This window comes from Brugia malayi (assembly GCF_000002995.4).
Source record: "Brugia malayi strain FR3 genome assembly, contig: Bm_v4_Chr1_scaffold_001, whole genome shotgun sequence".
In the NCBI taxonomy this organism is placed as follows: Eukaryota; Metazoa; Nematoda; class Chromadorea; order Rhabditida; family Onchocercidae; genus Brugia; species Brugia malayi.
Genome location: NW_025062475.1, coordinates 2,062,333 through 2,085,288, shown reverse-complemented (window position 1 = coordinate 2,085,288; position 22,956 = coordinate 2,062,333). Strand labels below are relative to the sequence as shown.

At 28.9% G+C, this 22,956-nt stretch overlaps 5 protein-coding genes and 1 non-coding gene across 7 annotated transcripts; 3 read left to right on the top strand and 3 right to left on the bottom strand.

The window, feature by feature from the left end:
* Positions 1-229: 229 nt before the first annotated feature.
* On the bottom strand, positions 230-4,937 carry Bm10182 (Uncharacterized protein; the record flags this gene model as incomplete). The annotated part of the gene is made up of 12 exons (XM_043076290.1): positions 230-312; positions 551-700; positions 962-1,097; positions 1,578-1,726; positions 1,939-2,089; positions 2,322-2,436; positions 2,848-3,012; positions 3,293-3,387; positions 3,520-3,590; positions 3,707-3,792; positions 4,464-4,582; positions 4,857-4,937. 12 exons carry the CDS (start codon positions 4,935-4,937, stop codon positions 230-232), a joined length of 1,401 nt encoding a protein of 466 aa, XP_042932224.1.
* A 683-nt stretch (positions 4,938-5,620) lies between these two features.
* Bm14603 lies at positions 5,621-5,702 on the top strand. The gene has a single exon. It is a non-coding gene; the product is annotated as a tRNA-Ser (tRNA).
* A 604-nt stretch (positions 5,703-6,306) lies between these two features.
* On the bottom strand, positions 6,307-8,669 carry Bm10179 (Uncharacterized protein; the record flags this gene model as incomplete). Its single annotated transcript, XM_001896811.1, has 6 exons — positions 6,307-6,399; positions 6,565-6,810; positions 7,128-7,270; positions 7,606-7,713; positions 7,814-7,978; positions 8,444-8,669. The coding sequence occupies 6 exons, from the start codon at positions 8,667-8,669 to the stop codon at positions 6,307-6,309; spliced, it is 981 nt and encodes a 326-aa protein (XP_001896846.1).
* A 3,533-nt stretch (positions 8,670-12,202) lies between these two features.
* Bma-rfc-3 (Activator 1 38 kDa subunit (Replication factor C 38 kDa subunit), putative) lies at positions 12,203-15,283 on the bottom strand (the record flags this gene model as incomplete). The annotated part of the gene is made up of 8 exons (XM_001896812.1): positions 12,203-12,388; positions 12,542-12,611; positions 12,698-12,796; positions 13,017-13,153; positions 13,416-13,597; positions 13,954-14,051; positions 14,207-14,406; positions 15,191-15,283. The coding sequence occupies 8 exons, from the start codon at positions 15,281-15,283 to the stop codon at positions 12,203-12,205; spliced, it is 1,065 nt and encodes a 354-aa protein (XP_001896847.1).
* A 966-nt stretch (positions 15,284-16,249) lies between these two features.
* Positions 16,250-16,996, top strand: Bma-rpb-8 (DNA-directed RNA polymerases I, II, and III 17.1 kDa polypeptide, putative; the record flags this gene model as incomplete). The annotated part of the gene is made up of 3 exons (XM_001896813.1): positions 16,250-16,392; positions 16,548-16,641; positions 16,784-16,996. The coding sequence occupies 3 exons, from the start codon at positions 16,250-16,252 to the stop codon at positions 16,994-16,996; spliced, it is 450 nt and encodes a 149-aa protein (XP_001896848.1).
* Positions 16,997-17,527: 531 nt separating this feature from the next.
* Bma-rars-1 lies at positions 17,528-22,788 on the top strand (the record flags this gene model as incomplete). 2 transcript variants are annotated; one of them, XM_043076288.1, is made up of 18 exons in its annotated part: positions 17,528-17,602; positions 18,081-18,227; positions 18,606-18,736; positions 18,922-19,027; positions 19,158-19,256; positions 19,349-19,438; positions 19,514-19,597; positions 19,681-19,827; positions 20,009-20,137; positions 20,225-20,459; positions 20,587-20,777; positions 20,928-21,022; positions 21,245-21,350; positions 21,465-21,578; positions 21,676-21,734; positions 21,931-22,102; positions 22,220-22,301; positions 22,682-22,788. In XM_043076288.1, the coding sequence occupies 18 exons, from the start codon at positions 17,528-17,530 to the stop codon at positions 22,786-22,788; spliced, it is 2,169 nt and encodes a 722-aa protein (XP_042932222.1). The 2 variants fall into 2 exon arrangements, with proteins under 2 accessions (XP_042932222.1, XP_042932223.1); XM_043076289.1 differs by lacking the exon at positions 17,528-17,602 and having other exon boundaries at positions 18,120-18,227.
* Positions 22,789-22,956: the final 168 nt, after the last annotated feature.

Sequence of the window (22,956 nt, the reverse complement as noted above, 5' to 3'; positions counted from 1 at the left end):
ACACAAGAATAAAACATCATTTTAAAACAAATGGCAATAAAATAAGCGAAATTTTGCCTCTTCTCATGTTAGAGGAAAACAATATGACTATTTATAACAGTAAACAAAAATAATAACATTAATAGAAAAAAAAAAACTGCAAACAAAGAAACTAGTTGAAAGACAGAACAATGAATATTTTAAATATTTCCGATTTTCAAGCCAAATAAGGCTTTCGAAATAATTTGGATCAAGTAATTTTGGATCGGCAAGTAAATTCTTTCCAAACAGTAATTCCTGGTGAAGCTGATGCCAAAAAACCCAAACTTTCACCTAAAAACTATAATAATTAGTACTATTCATGATTGTTGAAAGTAAATGAAGTAAGCAAAAATCAACTTAGAAGTATAATTTAGTAAAACTTGCAATAAAATTTAGATCATGAAAAGCTAATAAACTAGGAAATTTTTGTTTATTCAATTTGCTCTATCTATCAGCTAACTTTTTTCATGAAGAAAAGGTTGATGTAGTAAGAAATCCTCAATTTTTTATATTATACAAAAAAAGGAACCATTCAGAAATGGAATGTTGGATATAACTCGTTCATCCGGTATAAGCTCCTTTTTCAGAATGGTTTTAAACGGGTACCATTGATCAGGACGATGAGCAATTGTCCAGGGAACCAAACGCATACCTCTAAAGGAAGATATCTGACGCGTACCTGAATTGAAATGATATTTTCTAAATTTTATTAAAACAGTTTTTACTTCTGGTTTATTTTTTAGAATAAATAAATAATTACGTTATTATAGATGAGCAATAGATCAAGAAGTTTTTTCTTTTTCGTTTTTTTTTAGAGCATTGATATACCAGCAGTAGAAATTAAAAGCAATTGGACTATTCGCTTAGCTGTCAAAGGACAAATAAAGATTAATCCTAGGCAGAAGCATAATAGTTTCACTTTTCTAAAAAAAAAAGATACCCTCAAAAGTATTCCACACGATATAAAGTACAACAATGTAAGCAGAATTTCTACCCCCTTCACCAGGTCCTTTAGCTTCAATAACTGCAGTTAACACAATGTTAGCTATATATTGTTCACAATCGATTAGATCTATCTGAAATATGAAAAAATTTAGAACAATAATTCACGCAAATAGAGGAAGCAATAACTATAATTCAAGAATAAATAGAACATTAAATTACGATAAATAAAATATTGAAATGTAGGAGGAAACTTTCACTATTTTAAAAACATTAAAGCTATCGATAACTGTAAGCTATTGATAATATCTCTGTTGCTGAATTCATCGTAAAATAGTAATAAGCAATGTGGATATAAGACATAACATGTTTTCAAAAAGTTATTTGATAAGAATTATGTTCGGGAAAGAAAAAAACACTATCATGTCAATCAAAAAAAGTTACATTATAAAAATCTTCCAAAATTATTGCATATAATGAAAAAAGTAAAAGATTAAGAATTAAAAGATTTTAATATTAACCACATCATGCCTAATGGTTAACACAAAAATGATTCCAAACAAAGATTATTTAAATTAAAACATTCCGATGAGAAAAAAATAGGAGAAAAATACCTCATAATCGATTAAACCTTCATATTTATAATTTCCATACATCCTAGAAACAACCACAGGCATAATTTCATACAGCAAACGTTCAATATCCATTAGAGTTTCCGTAACGAAAAGCGGTTCACTTAGGCCTGCTGGTGAAGGATTCTTATCTAAACTTTAGATGCATAAACTTGAATTTTATTTACAAAATTAATGAAGCCCAGAATAAGTTCAGCAAGTTTAAAAATTAATGATATGATTTCTGCAAAAAAAAAGAGTGCAACCTAAAATTTTACAGCGAAACCGCAGAATTTGGTGTGTACTACACAGTGGCACCATTATCACATTAACTTAGATGAAAAGAAAATGAGAATAAATAAACCTTCAACAGTAACTCGTTTTAAATGGTATTTTCGAGCAATGTTTCCACAATGTTCAGTTGCATCTTCCACTCTAATATCTTGCGAATTACATCCCTCAAATATTACTGTTTCACCACCATCCATTATTTTTGGGTCAATTACTTGCGCTATCTGCAACAAATAAGAAACTTAACAATTTTAAAGTACTATACAAATGTTCAAATGTTGTCTAAAAAATTTATGAAAATTATTTTTTTCACTGTTTTCAGAAAAAAAAAAAAATAGTTTAAAGTACAAGCTGACTTAATGCAATCGACAGAGCTAACAATTTGAAAGTAATTTTGTATATTGCATTCTTTTCTCTCAGAAAATTAATTTTAAAAATCACAGATTTCTAACATACCATACGTGACATACGAACCGCTTTCAAAGGAGGACAATTCTTTGTAAACAGATATGAAATTAATGCAGTTCCACCATTCAGTATACCACCATGATCCGTTGAACGCAAAACTGCTCTATAAACAAAAAATGGAATGCTAGACAGAAAAAACAAAAAAAAAAAAAAAAAAAAAAAAAAAGAAAAAGCACTCATTACAAGGTGAAATATTTGTGAATTGGTCGTTTTGAAATGATTAACTAAATTTCATTAAGGATGATCTTTATAAATTACTTATATATCAAAACCGACTGATAATATAAAAAAGAGAGTTGCCTGATGCCATCGTTTAATACATAAAAATAAGTCAAAGTCGAGTAAAAGAATACTGAGTAAACAAAAAGTGCATACATAATCCTACTTAGTCAAATCAGTATCACTCACATTCTAACTATCTCGTTTATACGATAATAAGAAATAATTAGAACAAGAATAACACCAAAAAAAGAAACTATCTTATGGGTAACTATAAAAAAGAATTAAAGAATACTTCGATAATTTCAAGCCATTCCAACGATAAGACATTACAAGGCATGTGGTCAAAGAGATAGTGATACGGAAACGAAATAATATAAATTTAACTTTGGCAATAACCGAAAAGGGCTCCAAGTCTCGCCTTGACATAGTTGTGTTCCTTGGTTCAGTGTTTTGTTTCCTGAAATCTTGAAGATAAAATTTTCAGTTCGTCTTTTTCCCATTAATGTTCTGAAAAAATAAGATGAACCAAGATATCAAATACTCGGATTTAGCATGCGTTTCAACCTCTCAACAGTTTCTAATTTACCAATAATCACAAGGTTTTTGAAAATATGAATCACTGACTTTTCTAAACACATCTCAGAAAATGAAACCACACTCTCTATTCTGAAATAAATAACAGAAGCATAGTATTATTCTCAAACCCTTGCAAAAGATAAAAAAAAAAAAAAACTGACGCAAAACCGACGATTGAGATATGTGAAGAGCTGTATGGGAATGTTGCATAAACTTTCGCAGTACTCGGCCAGGCTGTGAAAATTGTAATGAAAGCCTGCAAAAAATAAAACGAAATATTTTAAAGACAAATACACTGACAATGCAGAACTTATTTCAACAATCTTCAGAATTAATAAATGTACAAAAAAAATGTGTAAAAAATGTAACAAAATATCAAAATTTTTACAGGTCTAAGCAATGTTGCTGACAATTCAAATACAATAACATTGAGCTCTGCTTCGTCTTCATCATGTCCCACTGCAATATCACATTTTAAACCATATTTAGTGTTACAGTTATTAGAAGAGGTAGTCACGTTTTACGCTAGCAAAACAAACTGAGATTACAATCTTGAAAGAACAAAAATAATCTACTTGAACTTGAATGATGTGAGTCAGAAAATGAATAGAGCAAGCCAACTGCATAGCGAGAATCATTCGAAAGACCTATGAAAATACATCTGAAACTTTGGTTCATTTACTTAAAGAATTATTATACTTATTTCATCTTTATCAAAAAACTAACTTTGTTCGATGACATATCAATAAAAATGATTCTATCAACAGTTTTTTATATTTTTCTTGATCTGAGAGAATCAGAATCTGAGATATTTTATTCAATTTCGATTAATTTTCTTCCACGAAAATACCTACATTTTATGATTGTAATTATTACTTTGTGGATATGTCAAATATAAGAAAAAAAAAAACATTAGAAGCTACTCTCTCGAAAGAGTGCTGTGTATGACTGTTCATATTAATCACCTAATTTCTTCACAAATTTTTAAGTCCAGAAAAATGCAATTTTTTTATTTAAATGCATTAGACCGATATTTTCAATGTTTAATGTATTTTAAAAGTTCGTCTAAATAGTCTGACGATCCTGCATTAATCTGTTATACGCAATTAGAAAATGCAATACAAACTATAAAAAAGAGATCTTTGCGCTCTTTAACAACATTCACTTCATAATGATTCAATAATGGCTATAGTATACTCCAAATGAAGTTTGTAAAAGAAGTAAAGAATGAGACATAATTCAGTTTCATATTCTTTAATTCATTTCTTGAGATCTAGTGCAAAATGTTGATGTTCAAAAGTAAAAAAAAAAAGAAATGCTGAAGCAACTTACTCTCGAGTAATATCCAACAAACGTTTTACACCTGAAATTTCGACTAGATATGGACATTCTAACTGATCTAATCGCACTCGACAAGTCATGCGATTAAGCTGTCTTGCTTCTCCATGCAACTGGAATATAAATACTACAACAACGACATTTAAATTTGCATAGAATTTTCAAACTAACTGAAAAGATCAAACTTTTCCTTTCTTTTATTTGACACTTATCCGTTCAGTGAATACAATAATTAAAAAAAAAAGTCTAATATTTCACACTGATTCAAAGCAAATCCTCGCCATCTGATTATTCTATCAATCACAAATATTTTAATTCCATAAATTTATCATAGGAAAAAAATAAAATAAGTAAATAAATTGATTAAAAGTAAAGGCAAAATCTTACCTCACGATGGCGAATAATTTTCGGCAATGATGAAGCCATCGATTTCTTTCGCATTAATGATGATTGTACCAGATGATGCATTCGTGATATGATTGCTATCTGATCATAATGACGATAATGATACAATGCTTACTAGTCGATGATAACACTGATAATATTTACTGATGATTTATTCTCATTATCTCACTATTCACCTGTAGCATAAATTATTAATGAATAAAAATTTTTCAGTCTTTCTTTTCCATCTCATTTCCAAACTTCAATTATTACACTACTAAAAACAGAAACTAAACATTCAATACAAACCTAACACCACCACTCAAAAAACCACTAAATTTCAATTTGTAGCCAATACTTTTGAATGCAATTTATATTTGCGCTAAATTTTCCAACAGCATTTTCTCTAAATCTCTTCAATCCTTATAATGCTTTAATCTTTGTATTTTTCTCTACCCTTCACAATATTTTTTCATCACTATCATTTCGAATACATATAATAATAATAGTAATAATAATAACAATTTTCAGTTAAATTTTATATTTTGTAAATATATTTTCTTGCCTTCTTTTAATGCTACGTGAAGCCGTACGACACTTACGTGATCATCACGTTTAATTCAATTACTTATTATGTATCACACGCAGACAGAAAATAAAATGAAATTTGAATTTAACACAATATAAGGTGCAAGTCAGTTTAACGAGTCACAGTTTTAATTTTAGTTTCTCTTTAAAAAAAAAAAAATTGAAAACGTAATTGGTATGCAGTGGTGTCCGAGTGGTTAAGGAGTTTGATTAGAAATCAAATGGGCTCTGCCCGCGTAGGTTCGAATCCTGCCCACTGCGGGACTAAGCTTTTATTCTTAATAATAGCCAATATCGCAGTGATAATAATTATTAATGATAAATAATCGTAACAATAATAGTATGTTAATCTTAATCAAAATTAATACGTACAGCAATGCTAATTCGTCGTTGTGATAATTTGGTGCAACTCATCGCGAAGTGATATAATCCTTTCATTTTACAATTTATGCCACATTGTAAAGAATTTTTAGGAAAGAATCGATTGTTGTTAAATTATCGATTTGTGAAACAAATTGTTAACTTTAATTAACCTTTTTAGTTGTTAGTCATTTCAAAATATATCTTTTATTATAATTGAGAACAATTGATTAAATTTAATCATAGGAGTGAAGTTATGCTTTATTGTATATCTGTGTTGTGATGGTTGTTCAGATTATTGGAACAGAGGAAAATTATAGAAATAGTAAGAAAGATCTAGGAAAAACTAGAAGGAACGATAATGAAATATTATCAAATTAATTAATTTTTTCGTAAAATTTAAAACTGAGAGAGAAAAAAAAAGAAGAAAAAAATATTCTATGAAATTAACACTGCTAACAAAGCACAACAAAAAGAGAGAGAGAGAGAGAAAGAAATGAGAATATTAAATAAACATTGTCACATCACTAACACAATAAATTTTATCAATATCATGATCTGGTATTTGTTGAGTAAATTGTGGAGTAAGCTGTTCCTTCTAAAATAAATTGCATTATTTGTAAGATAAAAGTGAAAAAAAGCAAAATTATAAATTAATTTATAACATAATTAAGAAACAAAATTTTCTTTTCCTTTTTTTTTTTTCAATTTCCATTCTTTATAAATTTATAAAGAAAAAAAAAATTTCATTAAAAAATTTTACCAATTCAAAATCAGCAATATTATGAAGAATTTGTTGCACTGTGGTTGTCTTTGTCGTTGGTATACGTAAGCTAATTACATTTTGCTCATTAATTTCATCATTAAAACATGAATGTAAAATATGAAAGAGAAGCTTGAAGCCATCATTTGAATCACAATAAATTGGTCCAAATTGTGGATAGCCAACAATTGATAACAAGCGACCACAGCCATAGCCAACAACTTCATCATTTGAATTTACCAATACCTAAATGTCATTGCTATTTACCAATTTTTATTTTTAATAATCAATTAATAATTTAAAATAAATGTGTATTTGTTTAGTTTTAAAAATTAAAAAAAAAAAAACATAAATATATGTTAATATTTTAGATGCTTTTACTAATAATTAGTGTAAAAAATTAATTTGTTGTCATATGCATAATTGATCGCCAGGAATTACTTTAATCAGATCATAATCGAGCACATCTAAAGAATGTACTCGATTATGTACATGCACCAATCATTTCACTGATAAGATATTATCAGTGGCATATGAATCTTCTCCTCCCTTCTGCCTTATACCTTGCAAACTGCATCAATACGATCCACAGCCCAATGTCTAATGAAGTCTTCTCGTTGACACTTTGCAACTTTAGCATCGTAATCAATAATTCGCTGTAAGCTTACTTCTTTCCCATCTTTTATGGTTAATTGAATATCATCAACTGTAATTAAATCTTAAATTACAATTGTAGGTGAAATTTTGTTAAACTCAATATTTCATTTTACATTTCTTTCTTAATGCTAAAATTAGTTAAGATTTTAGGCTAGGACTTATAATTAATTAAGACTTTTTTTTAATTCATTGATATTTTTAGTGAAATAATAGTTAAGAAACATATTATTATTTCATTCATTTGATTTTATCAATTTGTTTGTTAAGCATATCAACTCCATTCATTACAATTTCAAAATTACAAAAAGTTTTTACTTTTAAAATGTCTAAAATTTTCATTTTAAAAATTAAAATAAAAATGTTTTTATTATATTATATAAATACCAATAAGTTTTTGTTTATTAATATTTTTCACTTTAATAATATCAATCATCCAAGATGCTCGTTTATTGAAACCAAGTTTGTCACTGTATATTGATGACATTTGTTGCACTAAAAAAAAAAAATGCTTTTATTATTTATTACTCATTTTTTTTTTTTTTATTTACAGAAATTTTTCTATTCCAAAATTTAGCCAAAAAAACAAACTAACCAGCATTTAATCCAATATTTTTCCGTCGTAAATTATCATTAACAACACGCTTAAATAATTCCTCTCCAACACCTTTCTTTCGATATTCCGGTCGTACGTAATACAAAGATACAAATGCATAATTATCAAATTCCAAACATATACACGAGCCAACATAATCACCAACTAAAATTTTAAATTTATTCCAAAATTAATAATAATTTCAAATTAAGTCACATTTGTTTTTTCTGTTTCGGATCATTTTAATATTTAAAAATATCGAAGAAAATAATAAGTATATAAATATTAAATCATTGAACAACATTTTTCTTACATTGAGACAAAACAAGAAAAGAAAAAAACTACCAAAAAATTTTATATCAACATAATTTAGCTAAAAAAAGAATTAAAAAAAAAAAAAAAAAAATAATTCCATTAAGATAGATTAATATTAAATTTACAACAAAAAGTCATCAATGCATTAAACAGATTTATATGACAATTTTCTTTTTTAAATAATGGAAAAGGAAAAATTCAACTTCTTTTTTTCTTTCTCTCTCTCTCTCTTCTTTCCTATGCTATATTTTATTCTTTCATTTATTAAAAATTATCAAAATATTTAACTAAGGAGAAAAAAGAAAAAGAAATTACTTTTCGTTCTCGCAGCAATGTCATGCAACTTTGTCGGACCGAGCATTCTTCGGTAGCAGTCATAATCACGGTACTTCCGTATCCAACCATTACTTTCATTGCTTGCATTAACTAAGCTCACGAAGTCTTCCTTCCCACCACGAGCATATGTTATCATCTGTGATCTTATCACTTCATCCTTATCATCACTTTCCATCATTAATTCATCATTCTCTTCCTTTGTCATTTCAACTGATTGATAATTTCAAATGTGCTTTTGAACGTTTTCGAAATGTCCTAGCAATATGATATATCCTTTAAAATTAAATTTACATATGATAATTCTTTTTTCTTAAATAAAAGCATTATTTTGTAAATAATAATCATACAAAAAAAAAATGCCTAAAGAAAATTAATGATATTCGAATTGTAAATTAACAATAAAAGATAATGTTTAATCATTTCAGATGTAATTATTCTCGAAAGTACGATGATCCTCTTTTTTTAAATAATACTCGGATAAATTTGAAAATAATTTAAAGACAAAAAATAAAAAAAAAAAATAATTTTAGATCACTGATTTCATTTAAAAAAAAAAAAAAAAAAAAAAGAAACTTTTCGGAGAAATGATAGAGGAAAAAAGAAGAGTGTAAAAAGTTTTTACAATTAAAATTATTCATTGCTACCATGCAAATTGAAATTACTTTCAAATTTGAGCATTAAAGAAAAATGAATTTGTTAATATTCAAAAATTATTCTAATCCTCTTTATAATCTTTCTAGAAACATTACATTTCACATTTCATCTTTCTCTTCATCTATTTGCTTTAAAAAAAAAGGACAAAAATAAAAATTCAAATAAGTTTTTCAAATAAATTTGTTAACTCTTAAGAGATAATGAAGAATATTCTCATCTTTCTGTGTGCTCTTTTCTACATTTTCGACAGCATTTTTTTAATTTAAAAAAAAGAAAAAAAAAAGAAAAGAAAAAAAGAGATAAAATAGCGAAATGAAGAGAATCAATGTGACATTAATGAGAAATATATGATTGACGATAGAAAGTCATTTTTTTACAAGTAAAAATGAACCAAACAATAATTTAGAATTTTCATGTACATCGATATTCTTTGATAATAATAATTATGCTGATAATAATTGATAACAGTAATATAATAATGGTAATGATAATAATAACTGATAATTACTGATAATGACAAATAATAAATAATAGTAGATATGTGCATCGATCATCATTAATATTGTTTACGAATTGGATTAGTCTAAATAGATCAAAGTATTGCTAAAAATTTGAAAATATAAATTACTTGAAAAAAAAAAAAATTCTGGAAAAATATATTTCTTATCGATAGGAAGCTGAATAACAACTAATGTAGCCTAACGTCATTTCCTTTCTACAAAAAAAAAAAAAAAAAAAAAAAAAGAAAAAAAATTGTCTATGAATCATTTTTTGAAAATTGCACAAGGCAATCATCAGTCGTTCAATCATATTGAAAACATTAATGATTATTTGAAATTAAAATTTAAACTCGAAAAAGCAATAAATAAATTTTGAAAGAAAAAATGGTTAAAGAATGCTTCGAAAAAAAAAAAATAGGTAAAAGTTAAGAATATTCAAAATAAAATGTTAAAATATTAGAGAGATAAAAATAACATCTGCTAAACATATTGGTTAAAGTTAAAATTTAAAAAAAAAAAGAAAAGAAAAGTATTAGAATAAATTTGTTTATATTATTTTGTTTAAATGTCAAAAGGATTTATAGAAATTAAGCATTTACATAATGCAGAAAATTTATCATTACTTTTTATAAGATTTATTATAAAATCAATCAATTAATTACACGAAACTATGCTCAATTTCATAATAATAATAATAATAACAATAACAATACACACACAGAGAGAGAGAGAGGAGAGAGAGAGAGAGAGAGGTGGAAAGATAAACATCTTTGCTAGATTAATCGTAATACTTTAATCTTTACATCTTTCAATGCAATAAACAATAGTGATTATTTGTCAACTAAAAATTTGCTAACATTCAAATCCTAAAATTTGCAATGTTTGCATAAAAATGAGGTATAATTGATGAGAATTAACTTTTCCGAAATGAAAAGAATGAGGAATGTTTGAGCGCTTAAACATAGAATCAATGTGCAACAGAACTAGTTTTTGTTGTTATCAATGTTTTTCTGTTTAAAGGAAAAAAGTTATTTAATTATTTAGCTGTTGTTTTGGGTGCAGTAAGTATAAAATTGTTACAATTGAATATTTTCAACTTTGATAATAATTTAATGAAAAAAAATTTTTTTGAAATATTATATTAGAAATGAAATAATGTTATTTCTTCTTTTCCTACTATAGAAATAAAAGATTAATCTTTTAAATATAATTTTATCAATTCTGTATGCATATTTATAAAGCATACTGAAATTAAGATAATAGAATTAAAAAAATTGCTCAAATATTTTGGAAATTGAAAAAAAAAAAAAAAAAAACGCAAAAACAGCATAAATCGTCAATTCTTGATTTTCTCTTTTTTTTTGTGAAAAATTTTGAGGAATTTAAAAAAGAAATGAAAATTTGAACATATGGAAGAGAAATACTTTATGCGCAAGTATTAATCTACAGAACTAAAATTGCTCGTCCATTGCAAGTTTTCCAAATGTGCAATTATTATTTGGTCCGCGTACACAATGCTTGTTCATTAAAAATCAATGGTAAAAATATGAATCTCTCTCGAATTGCAAATTGTAAAAAAAAGAAAGAAAAAAAGAGGGACCAAAAAATTTCAAATTCATTAGTATTCAACAACAATATTGATATGAAGAGCGGGAAAGGAAAAAAAAAAAAAAGAATATAAATATAAATCTTAATTATCAATAAGATCATGTATTTATTAATAGTGGAAGCTATGGCTAATTTGAAGTAATGCAAAAATGAAAGAAATTTTCAAATGAAAAGTGAATGTTTGTTCAGATGCACACTAATCTATCATAATGAATGCAAATCAACATTTACTGTGAAATACTTCTAAAATTAAAAAAGAAATGAAATGAAATATTTATTTAAATTTAAAACAAAATATTGAATTAACAAGATGAAGTGAAAAAAAAAAAAAAAGAATTTTAGTAGTAAGATCAGTGAACAATTAAAATTATTGCAACTTCAATTTCACCATATTTGTATAAATTATTCAGGTTAGAATGTTGAAATAGTACATCGCTCATTTGATAAACTGCTCTGATCACAATTTCGTAGATCTTTAATATAAATGATTTACGGAAAGTAAGAAATAAGAAGCGAAAGACAAACTGAAAGGAATAAATATGCAACACGTTATGCACATATACATATTTTAATTTTTAAAGAAAATTACCTGATTGTCACTAAAATTGTATATGTATGGACCAAAATCGAAGAACATGAAAAAACCAAAAATATAGTAATACTAACAATTATAAGAGCCTAAAAAAGCAATTGATAATATATGTCAAACTGCTTCAGCAACCATATTACAGAATTTTCCCACAAATATCAATAGTTTACTTAATACTTCCATTAGAAGACATGAAAAAATAACAACACTAATATTTCAGTATAAGGAATCGTATGATAATGATTTTCAACATTATTTTCTATTTTGGATCTACAATATGCAGCAAAAATAATATAAAATACAAATTAAATACTAAAGATATAAATTTATAACTAGTTATTAAGTGTCAAAGAAAATCTGTCTACAGGAAAGTTTGCCGACTCTTCATTAATGCTCCATGGCATTCTCATTTTCATGTCTGTGATAGATTTCCATAAATGATGCAGCAAAACCCTCAAGATGGAATATAGCTTTGCTACCACGTGTTAAGCGATGTTCATAATCAGCTGCTGCAGCAACCACTTCCACCTTGATTTTATCATTGCATGATTTTAACAGTTCGTGCAGTAATTTCTGAAAATATTTTATTTTAAAGATCAGAATGCTAAGCAATAAAATACAACCGATATTTACAGCAAATGAGTAATAAGTCAAATAGAAGATTCACTTATAAAAAAACAAAAGTAATCCATATAATTCGAACATGTGAGAATAACAAAAACATACCATAAAAATGACATTTGGAGGTATGCAATGTCCAATACATTCGTAAAATCTATTACGCACTTTGAGAAGACTGCAAAAATGTAAATAAAAAAGTGACAAAAGGAAAGAGTCATTGCTTAAGATCATGATAATCTTTTAAAGTAACTGAAGACAAACTTTTCAGGGTTTTGTTGCTGTATCATCATTTTAGCCGTTTCTCGCAAATAAATTTCCCATTCTGGATCAGGAATTTCTTGGTTCTCTTTGAATGGATAACTGAAAATAAGAAGTCTAATTATCCACCAACAATGATTATTTCTTTCCAAAAAGATCATACAAAGCTGAAATAATACATGACCTGGAACACAGTATTAATACAGAGATAAACTAACTGCAGTCATTTCAAAATTTTGAGATTTTGAGCTGAAAACGTAACAATTTTTCCAAAAATTTTCAAGGTATAAATACAATTATACGATTAATAATTAAATATTACTTCTGTACTTTTGCCGCTTCGATCATCAGTAAAGCTCGTCTCATATTACCATTGGCTTTTTGTAAAACTGCAGCGATGATGCTTTCAGGAACAGAAACATTTTCCTGCTTGCAAACATGTCTAACAGCTTTGGCCACCTAGAAGTGAAAATTTGAACTCTGAATGAAATTTTAAAGTCAGTAAACTACTGAATATGCAATATTTTTAAAGTTTTAATATAAGAGATAATCAATGCATAAGAAATAAGGTCCGAGCTTTACGAGTCTTGAACATACAAATTGAAGTTATGAATTTTGAATAGCGTAAGTTTAGTCCATGCAAACATTTGAAACATAAAAATCTTTGAATATAAACATGATTATCATCTCAGAAACAGTTATCTTTTTGTATAAAACTTACATCATCATCTGAAGGCGCAGCTACACGAACCGCTAAACACCGACTTTTCAAAGGATCAATAATTTTACTGATTGAATCACAACACAATATAAGTCGACATGTTTGCGCATATTTCTCCATTGTACGACGCAATGCGTTTTGTGCATCCCGAGTTAATTGATCTGCTTCCACTAAGACTACTACTAAAAAACGAACTTTGAATCTATATAAAATCTTTTTTTACGATAAAACAAAAATAAACTTAAAGTTTTACAACATAAATAAACTTAAAGTACGAAATTTAGAAGATAAATTAGATTCAACTCGAAAATATTTAGTGTGTTGAAATTGCAAAAACGAATTATATAGGCATGAGCACATAAGCACAGTATAATCCCCAGATGTTAGCTTACTCTATCTCTTTTTTATGTGTAAGTGAAACATATTACCACGACACATCATTTCTTATAATTGATGGTAAGTACCGCTGTTAAAAAAAAAGTAACTGAACCCTGTTACAGCACAAAATCTTGCAATAATATTTAAGACTTCATTGGACCCTTGAAATTTCGCTGCGTTGCAGTAACAATTTGATGCGTCTGTGCCATTTGTTTGACAATTTCCTGGACAACGATACGGTCGTAGATACCAACTTCTCTAGAAGCCAAAAATTTTTAAGTCAATGTTTAAATAAAAGTGCGCAATTAACAATGAATTCTCTTTTAAGTGCTTCGAAAATTTTTTTATTAGTCGAAAAAAATATAGCAAAAACTGCATTATATTTCAATACAAGGAGTTCCAAAGTAACTTACCCAGGACTAAGCTGAACATGATAGTTACTGCTAAAAGTCTGTATTTCTAATTTCTTGCCAGATGGAGCCTGAAAACTTCGTGCATCCATTCGTAATTTCTCCACACCACTGCCATAAAGTTCCCGCAAAATACAAAAAATTCTAGTCATTTTTCCCGCACCACTTGGGCCATATATAAGAAGATGTGGAAAATCACCGGCCTGAAATTATGTTTCTTTAAAATTAAAATTTCTAACACTCTTTTCAAAGATGTTTCCCTTCTACTATGTATGCCCACTGTCACTAGAGGATGTTCTAATAATATGTCCACTTTTGGCTGCGGGAAAACGAAAATCAATCATACAGCTGATAATTCCCATTCAACTATTAATCACAGATTGACTATGGATTTCCCAAACTTGTAGCTATGGATAGCTGTAGAGAACCTGTTACCAGACCAATTTATTTTTTAAAATAATGAATTGAACGCTAACTTTATCATCGATTAATGCACTAACCTTAAAGTCATAAATTATGGTAAGAACAATGAATCAACAATCAAAAAATGACAAATCCAAGCATTGGTCATCTTCCAATTACAGATGAACTCCAAAGACAAGACATGAATTATTCTTAACCTTCTCACCATTTTTTTTATAAGTGTATTGAAATGCTATTTATATTCGATATGCAACAAGTTAGTCCGTGTACATAAAAATGCTTATGCACAAGAGCAATCACTCGGGAAGGATTGAGATAAGAGACTGAATTACTGCAGATAAACACAGATAAACCTTAAATATATAGTGAAACATAACAACCTTCGCTAACGAATTAGCAAACTACAATTAACTGATCTTTACAATGGATGAAAGTAAAAATCACTAGTTTCCACTCATATTTATATACCGCTTTTTTCTAATGCTTCCATTGCCAATTCCAGTCTTTTTCCTATCTCTCATTTTGTTGAACGATAAAAGGCAAAATAATTGAGAAAATTCTTACCTTGACGATTTCAATGAGATCGTTGGCTTGTTTGACATGATATGTTAGAGCGGACAGCTCTCGCGGTCTATATTTATCTATCCACAACGCCATTATTTCTTAAAAAAAGAAAAAATTCACTTACTATCTCTTAATCATTACCTTCCTTAAAAATAATATCCAAATATTCTAATACTAACTGGAAAGAATATTCTAGCAACGAATTCAAATTTAATTCACTAAAAAAAATTTAATTCAAAGGTAGCAAAATTAACAGTAAAACTTAATTCAAAGATAGTGAAGTTAACGAAAAAAAAAAAGCAGGGAAAAATGTACTAAAAAAGAGGAAAAAAAAAGGGATGGAAAGAGTACGTGAGAGTGTACAATAAAGAAAGATATATGACTATAGGAGCAATGAAAGGATTATTTAATAATAATCGTTTTGTAATGTGAATTATACTAAATATATTCTAGAAAAGGTAGAATTCAAATAAGAAAAAAAACAATGGTAAAAAAGGAAGAAAATACGAGAAACTGATTATGAATTAACATGATGAGTTAAGCTAATAATATGCAGACTTACGTAATCTTCACGCAAGCCTTCACGTCAAAAAAGAATCAACGTGTCGCGTACGTAAGGTAAATGAATGATTTTTTAAATCTCCCACCTTCATATCATCCAATTTACTTTTCTATTCTGCCCCAGTTTACTATGCTATTTTATTACTCTCTAACCTCCCGTCCATACTCCTTTAAGAAATATATCTGCTAGTAATTTTCAGCGTATCAATTCAGAGCCGGCTGGTAAAGTACACTTTGCGATTGCTTGTAGTGGCTGGTTAGGTGTGGTAGGAGTTAGTTGAGTTCACGTACGTCACGTCACGTCTGTGAAATGTTTCGTGGTGTGCTGTTACTAATTAGGATTTTAACGTAACAATCTCTAGTGATTTTTTTTTTGGGTTAAGGATAAGATAAATGTCTATATTCTTTTTTTCAACTTGCGATTTTGGAAGTAACTAGTAGTGTCATTAATCAAATTCATGTAGGCTTATTTCTCTTATTGGTGTATGATTCCAGGAGATGGCAACGGGTATATTATTCGATGATATGTTCCTTGTGAAAGATGTTGACCCGGAAGGGAAGAAATTTGATCGTGTTTCACGTCTATTCTGCGACAGTGAATCATTTAAAATGGAACTCATCCTTGATGTAAACACACAACTGTAAGGTCATCTTCCTTGATTTTAACTGTAACTTTCTTAAAATTTCTAAAAATTTAGAAAAAATTCTTAAAATTCAGAATGTTGAAGAATAAAGTAAAAGTAAAATAACAGAGGATGATGAAATGAAATCATGACAAACTGGGCAGTTTTTGCAGATACCCAATGAATCTAAATGATAAATTCCGATTATTGCTGGCAACAACGCTGCGTGACGATGGTCTACCAGATGAACGAGAATTCGATAATCAGGTATGACATTTCACTTCTGTTTAATAACCGAGAACATAGTTTAATTTTAGAATTTAATTCGTTGAATTGAGCAAATAGGTGACATCATAATCTTTTTGTCGAAATAATACTGAGGGTTTATTGTTTACTGTCCAAATTTCAGACTCATTATCCACGACTAGATCCATTCGAATATGTAATGTTTGGGAAAGTATATAGAATTGAAGGAGAAGAATCGAGTTCTGAAACAAATACTCTAGCAGCATACGCGTCATTTGGTGGCCTGCTGATGCGGTTAAAAGGTGATGCGAATAATTTGCATGGTTTCGAACTTGATTCTGGCATTTATTTATTGATGAAGAAAGTTGTCTTTTAGTTTGTAATAGTTTTTTCCTTTTATAAGCTGGTTTTAGATTTTTGGTGGGAGCTTCTGAAGCTAGTAAGTTTGGTTTTTATCAGAGTATATCCTTTACACTGTTGGGAAATACAGTTTGTGCTTTATTGAAATATTTTGTTAATTGTTATTGATATGCTTCCTATATTTGTTTTGTACATATTAATCTGCATTTCTCACTGTGTCGTTTTTGTTGTGCGAACATTTTTTTTTTTTGTTTTTGTTTTGATACTGTTCCTTGCAAAAATTTTGTGATTCTCAAAACATATCTTTTAATGAGCAAGCATATGGTGTTACAATTTTTTTTAATCCTTTGTGATTCATATTGAGTGAAGAGCATAATCGAAGTGAATCTCCTTTACTGTTGATTCTTCGCAGTATCTATAGGGCGGTGGAAACTAGATGGAAGCGTTTCGGAATCCAAAATCCTCAAAATTATCTTGAATGTGTTTTGGAACATTTGAATCCACCAGGCGGTATTAAATGATTTTACAGAATACATAAAGTGCTATAATGAAACCGGAATCTCTGGATGGTATTTCTTGTGACAGCGAGTTACGACAACTCAAGCAACATCTTGAAGAATCAGTAAATTTCTATTCTCATTTCAAGGTGGCGGCAAAGTAAATAATTAGGATGTTATTTATTGGTTCTAGTCCATAATGGCTCATTAATGTAAAAAGATTTTCTAATACTGGTCATTTTGTTGCGGTTTTTAGAAGAAGGTATTATTTATTTGATGGAATTTAAAAGACCTTTAAATTACGGGGTTACTAATTATTGAGGGAAGGAATTCTAGTCTGGGTAATATCTTCCATTTTTAAGTAATATTTCATTAATGTTGATTAAAACATTTAATAAAAAAAAATTGTAAGATATTGTTGGTCGAATCAACTTATCATTGAAAAGGAAGACAGACGTGATCTGCGCTTTACGACTTATACCACTGAGGAATAAAAGAAAGAAAAAGCTGGCAGCACTGGGGTGCATAAAATTTTCATCCTTCTTATTGTTTCATTAAAACAATTATTTAATACCTACTTTAGGAGATCTTTTTCTTTCTTAGGAGAAGAAACTAGTTACATATCGAAGTTTGCTAGATGCCATGGAAAAAGGAGACATGAATGATGCTGTGTTGGAACACTGTCCTAACTTGTCAAAAGCTATAATGGAAAATGCAAAACTCAAATATAGGATGAAGATCCTTCAGGCGGTGAGTAATAATACTGTTTTAGACTCTACTCCTCTTCTTCCGGTTCTGCAATGACAGATTGTCCTGCGCTGTTGTGAAGAGGGAAGATTTACTAGTCATTTTTTCATTTTGCGAGGAGTTTTTTGTTTTGAGTTATGCTGGACTTAATGAGATGAGAAAGACTAGGTTTCGTTTGGAATTATTCTTTGCATACACTGATTCGAACTAAAAGAACTGAATTCGGAGGAACACTGTAGGTCTCGTATGTACTGATATTTTGTAATGCATTTCAATAAAGTGAATTAGCTAAAAATTTAAAAAAAAAAAAAAAATATGTAAAGGTATAGGGTATTTCACATTAAACTTTAGCCACAAATAGTTTACTTATGCTAGTTTTAGAGTATACGTAAGCAAGAACAATTGAATGAGGAAAATGGAATTAAAAACAGCAGTGCTGAAGTACCTGTGGAGAAGAAGTCGAAAACGAAGATTTCCTTAAAAAACGATGGTGATAAATCTGCAGGAGATAAGTAATTCTTGAATTGGCTTTTTTTTTTTTTTTTTTTTTTTCAAATATTTGTGGAGATTCCGTTAAAATTAGGTTGATGAGCATTTGCTACACAATGAATTTGTTCTGTCTTCATTTCATATACATGCATATGCTTCTCTTATCACTATTTTGTTGATCATAATTGTCCACAAAACTTTCATGTAGAAGACCCTCGAAGGAAAGCAAAAAATACAATTATGTCATTGTGAAGGATTTCGGAAGTTCACTGCTGTGCATGTTGCGTGCCATATTTTTAGAAAGCGTTTCTAAGGTAAGTTTTCCGTTAATTTTTGCTGCTTTGAGCCATGAGAATAAGAATAAAAATATTATTCTGTTGTATAAGTGAGAATTTTCTCATATTACTAATTTTATCACAAGCTGTGTATGAAATAAATTTTCAGCTCTATCCGGAAATGTCTGATATTCCTATTTTAATAACAGAAACTCAGCAAATTAAATTTGGTGACTATCAGTTCAATTCGTCCATGTCCATTGCTCAGGTTTTATTAAATACTTCTTTGCAGTTCTTTTTTTTCGGAAATTTTTAGTTAAAATGATTAGTTTTGAAAACAATTGTAGCAATTTGTTTTAGAAGTTACTACGAAATGGCCAGAAGATTTCCCCTCAAGAAGTCGCACGAAAAATCTTGGACAACCTGCCGGAATGTGATCGGATTGAGAAGGCAATTAAATTGATAGTTATGAATTCATTTAAGATTTGTTAATTGCGATTCATTCATTATTCATGTTATTTTTAGATGGAAGTTTCTGGACCTGGTTATATTAATATATTTTTAAATAGAAGTTGGATTGCCACTAGTATTACAAATATCGCTCTAAAGGTACATATTTTTGTTATCGTTGCTTAGAAAATATTTGTTCAATAAATATGGAACTCAAGCATGGTTCATCCAAAAATTTTCAGGGTATTGAAGTCCCAGTAATTGAAAAACGCCGTGTTCTAGTTGATTTTTCGTCTCCAAATATCGCTAAGCAAATGCACGTGGGTCATTTGAGGTCCACAATCATAGGCGACAGTATTTCTCGTTTGCTCACCTACGTTGGTTTCGATGTTAGTGAATATCTTTGTCCTTCATTTTGATTCTCAAATTTTTTACTTAAAAAAAAAAAAATTGTTTATTTTGTTGATTTATTTAATCGACGTGGAAATCTAATAATCACAATATTGAGTGATCGAAATTTCGATCTGCTAGTGAAAAGCATTTTTCGTATAAAACTTAAATACTTTAAAGGTTCTTCGTTTGAATCACATTGGTGATTGGGGTACACAATTTGGCATGCTGATTGCTCATTTGCAAGATTGTTTTCCAAATTTCATTAATGAGGTACCACCAATTTCGGATCTGCAGGCTTTCTACAAGGTTAAAACTTTTTATCTCGAAATTGCATGCATTCTCAATTTAAATATTGTGCATTGGTCATTGATTTCAACTTTAAATGTATTTTAGGAATCAAAGAAGCGTTTTGATGAAGATGAAGCATTTAAAGCCCGCGCTTATCAATGTGTTACCAAGTTACAAAGTTTCGATCCAGATTTCTTGAAAGCATGGCAAATGATTTGCGATGTTTCTCGGAAAGATTTCAGTCAAATTTACGACCGATTGGATATAAATATTGTTGAACGGGGCGAATCGTTCTATCAGAAACATATGGTTGAACTCGTCGAAGAACTTGACAAACTTGGTAATCCCTTCAGGTTTCAAGCAAGCATTATTATAATATTCTGTAATTGGATGTTAAGCTAACATATATACCGATATTTCCTAGGCATAAGGCTCTGATCTCCAATTTAATCACCAAATAATTGTAGGTGTTTTGGAACTTGATGAGGGGAGGAAAATTTTAAAACTTAGTGAAGGAGTTCCACTTACTGTCGTCAAATCAGATGGTGGTTTTACATACGACACATCTGATCTAGCAGCTCTGAAATACCGCTTGTTTGTTGATAAAGCGGATTGGATCATTTACGTTGTTGATGCTGGGCAAAGTCTACATTTTGAAGTTTGTATCATTTCAATTTTAAACAGTTTCAGTTTTTGCTAATTGTTTAGATTGTTGTATTTGCTTTAGTATATTTAATGTGATTGATTAATCGGTTGTTAATTGTTAATTATTCGAGTGAAGCAGCCAGTATGATTTGATCTACTTTAGCTATTGTACGCTGCCGGTCAGAAACTCGGATGGTATTCACCGTCTGAAAAACGAGTCGAACTTGTCAGTTTTGGTTTAGTTCTTGGAGAAGACAAGTAAGTATAAAGTTTTTGAATTCCAAAGAATTTTTCAAAAAAGAGAGGTGTTGTGGGCAAATGTTATTCATGTGGACTATCTTCATTCTTTTGCTGAAATAAGCTTGAAATTATTTTAAATTAAAATTTTTCTTAATGCCATAATTCAGACTCATATAGTATTATTGACTTTGGTAAAGAACAAATGTCTTAAAAACTTGAATCTATCTACTACGATTTCAGAAAAAAGTTTAAAACGCGGTCGGGTGATTCAGTTCGATTAACAGATTTGCTTGATGAGGGTGTGAAGCGAGCAGAAGCAAAATTACAAGAGAAAGAACGAGATAAGGTTCTTCATTTCCAGAATTTTTATTTTTCGATACTTAATTCGCTCATTTCCAGGACATTTAAGTCTTTATCTTTTGAAAAAAGACATTAATATCGTTGATCATATTTCTTGAAGGTTATGATTCCGGAAGAGTTGGCATTAGCTCGTGATGCTGTTGCGTATGGTTGTGTGAAATATGCTGATTTATCGCAGACTCGTACGCAAGATTATGTCTTCTCGTTTGATCGGGTACGATCTATTCTTGGAAATTTAAAATTGTAAAGTTTTTGTGCTTTACATTGTTTAAATGATTCTTAGAAATAAGTTTAAAAAAATAATATTTTAGATGTTGGATGATCGAGGTAATACTGCTGTTTATCTTCTCTACGCTTTTGCTAGAATACAGTAAGTTTATTTTATATTTCATTTTCACTTAATTTGAATTTCATTTTTTAAAGGAAACATTGTTTTGCATATGCTTTGAACTTTTCAGTTTTGGTCAAAATATTGTTTGGATAGAACTTTTTGAAAGTAGTTTAGATCAAGTTGGAGTCAATGAGATTTGGTTTCGTTTCTTTTCTTTTGTCTATTTGATTTTTAGATCAATATGTCGTAATAGTGGAGTTTCTGAAGAGGATATACATAACTATCTACAAAGTTTGCCTAATGGACTTCTTCCGTTGGAACATAAATCAGAATTTAGATTGGCAAAAACAATTCTGAAATTTACTGACTGTATTTTGAATACATTGGATAATTTCCTTTTGCATCAAGTAAGTTTGTTTGTGAATTCTTTTAGCTTTGCTTTATACCATATGGACATGAAATTGAAGTTTTTCTGGATTTTTTATATGGTTTCTTCATAATTTAATCACTCTTAAATTTTCCAGCTTTGTGATTATGTCTATTCGCTAGCTACAACATTCCACGACTTTTATAACGAATGTTACGTAATTCAGAAAGATACTGATGGCATGTATTTTGCTTTGATTTCATTAGCTATCAATACTGTCAGTCTAACTTATAAAAAAGTTCTAGGGTCAAGAAGATATTTAAAACTTATTGGTTCATCCATCTACTAAGAAATCCTATAATAACATAAAGCTAACGATCCAATTTATCATATTTCTCATAATTTGTAACTATGCGATCACTTTGTTATTGTATTAATAAGTGCAGTTTATTATGAACTAATATTTTTGAAAAGAAATGTAATTAGCTGAAGGAAGATAAAGAGTGGAGAGAAGTAAAAAAGCCAAAAGCACATTTAATTTGTAGTTATGATCGAGGCGTAGTTTATTTGTAATTAGGCCCATTATATAACTGTTAATTTGATCAGTTTCTTTTTTAAGGAAAAACTACAATTCATTATCAGCGGTTAGTGTTGTGCAAGGTGACAGCTGCTATAATGGCCGACTGCTTCAAAATATTAGGGCTGAAGACTGTCGAGAAAATGTGAAATTGATAAAGAAATTTCATTGTTTTTGGGACAAAAAAAAGTTACTTATGAGTTGTTAATAAATTTTTCTAGAATTTTTCGTTTCTTAACACTTGTTTTATTGACACTCGTTAGTGTAAACACCAATATTTCATAAAAAAGATAAAAACAGAAGAAAGAAGACAAAAA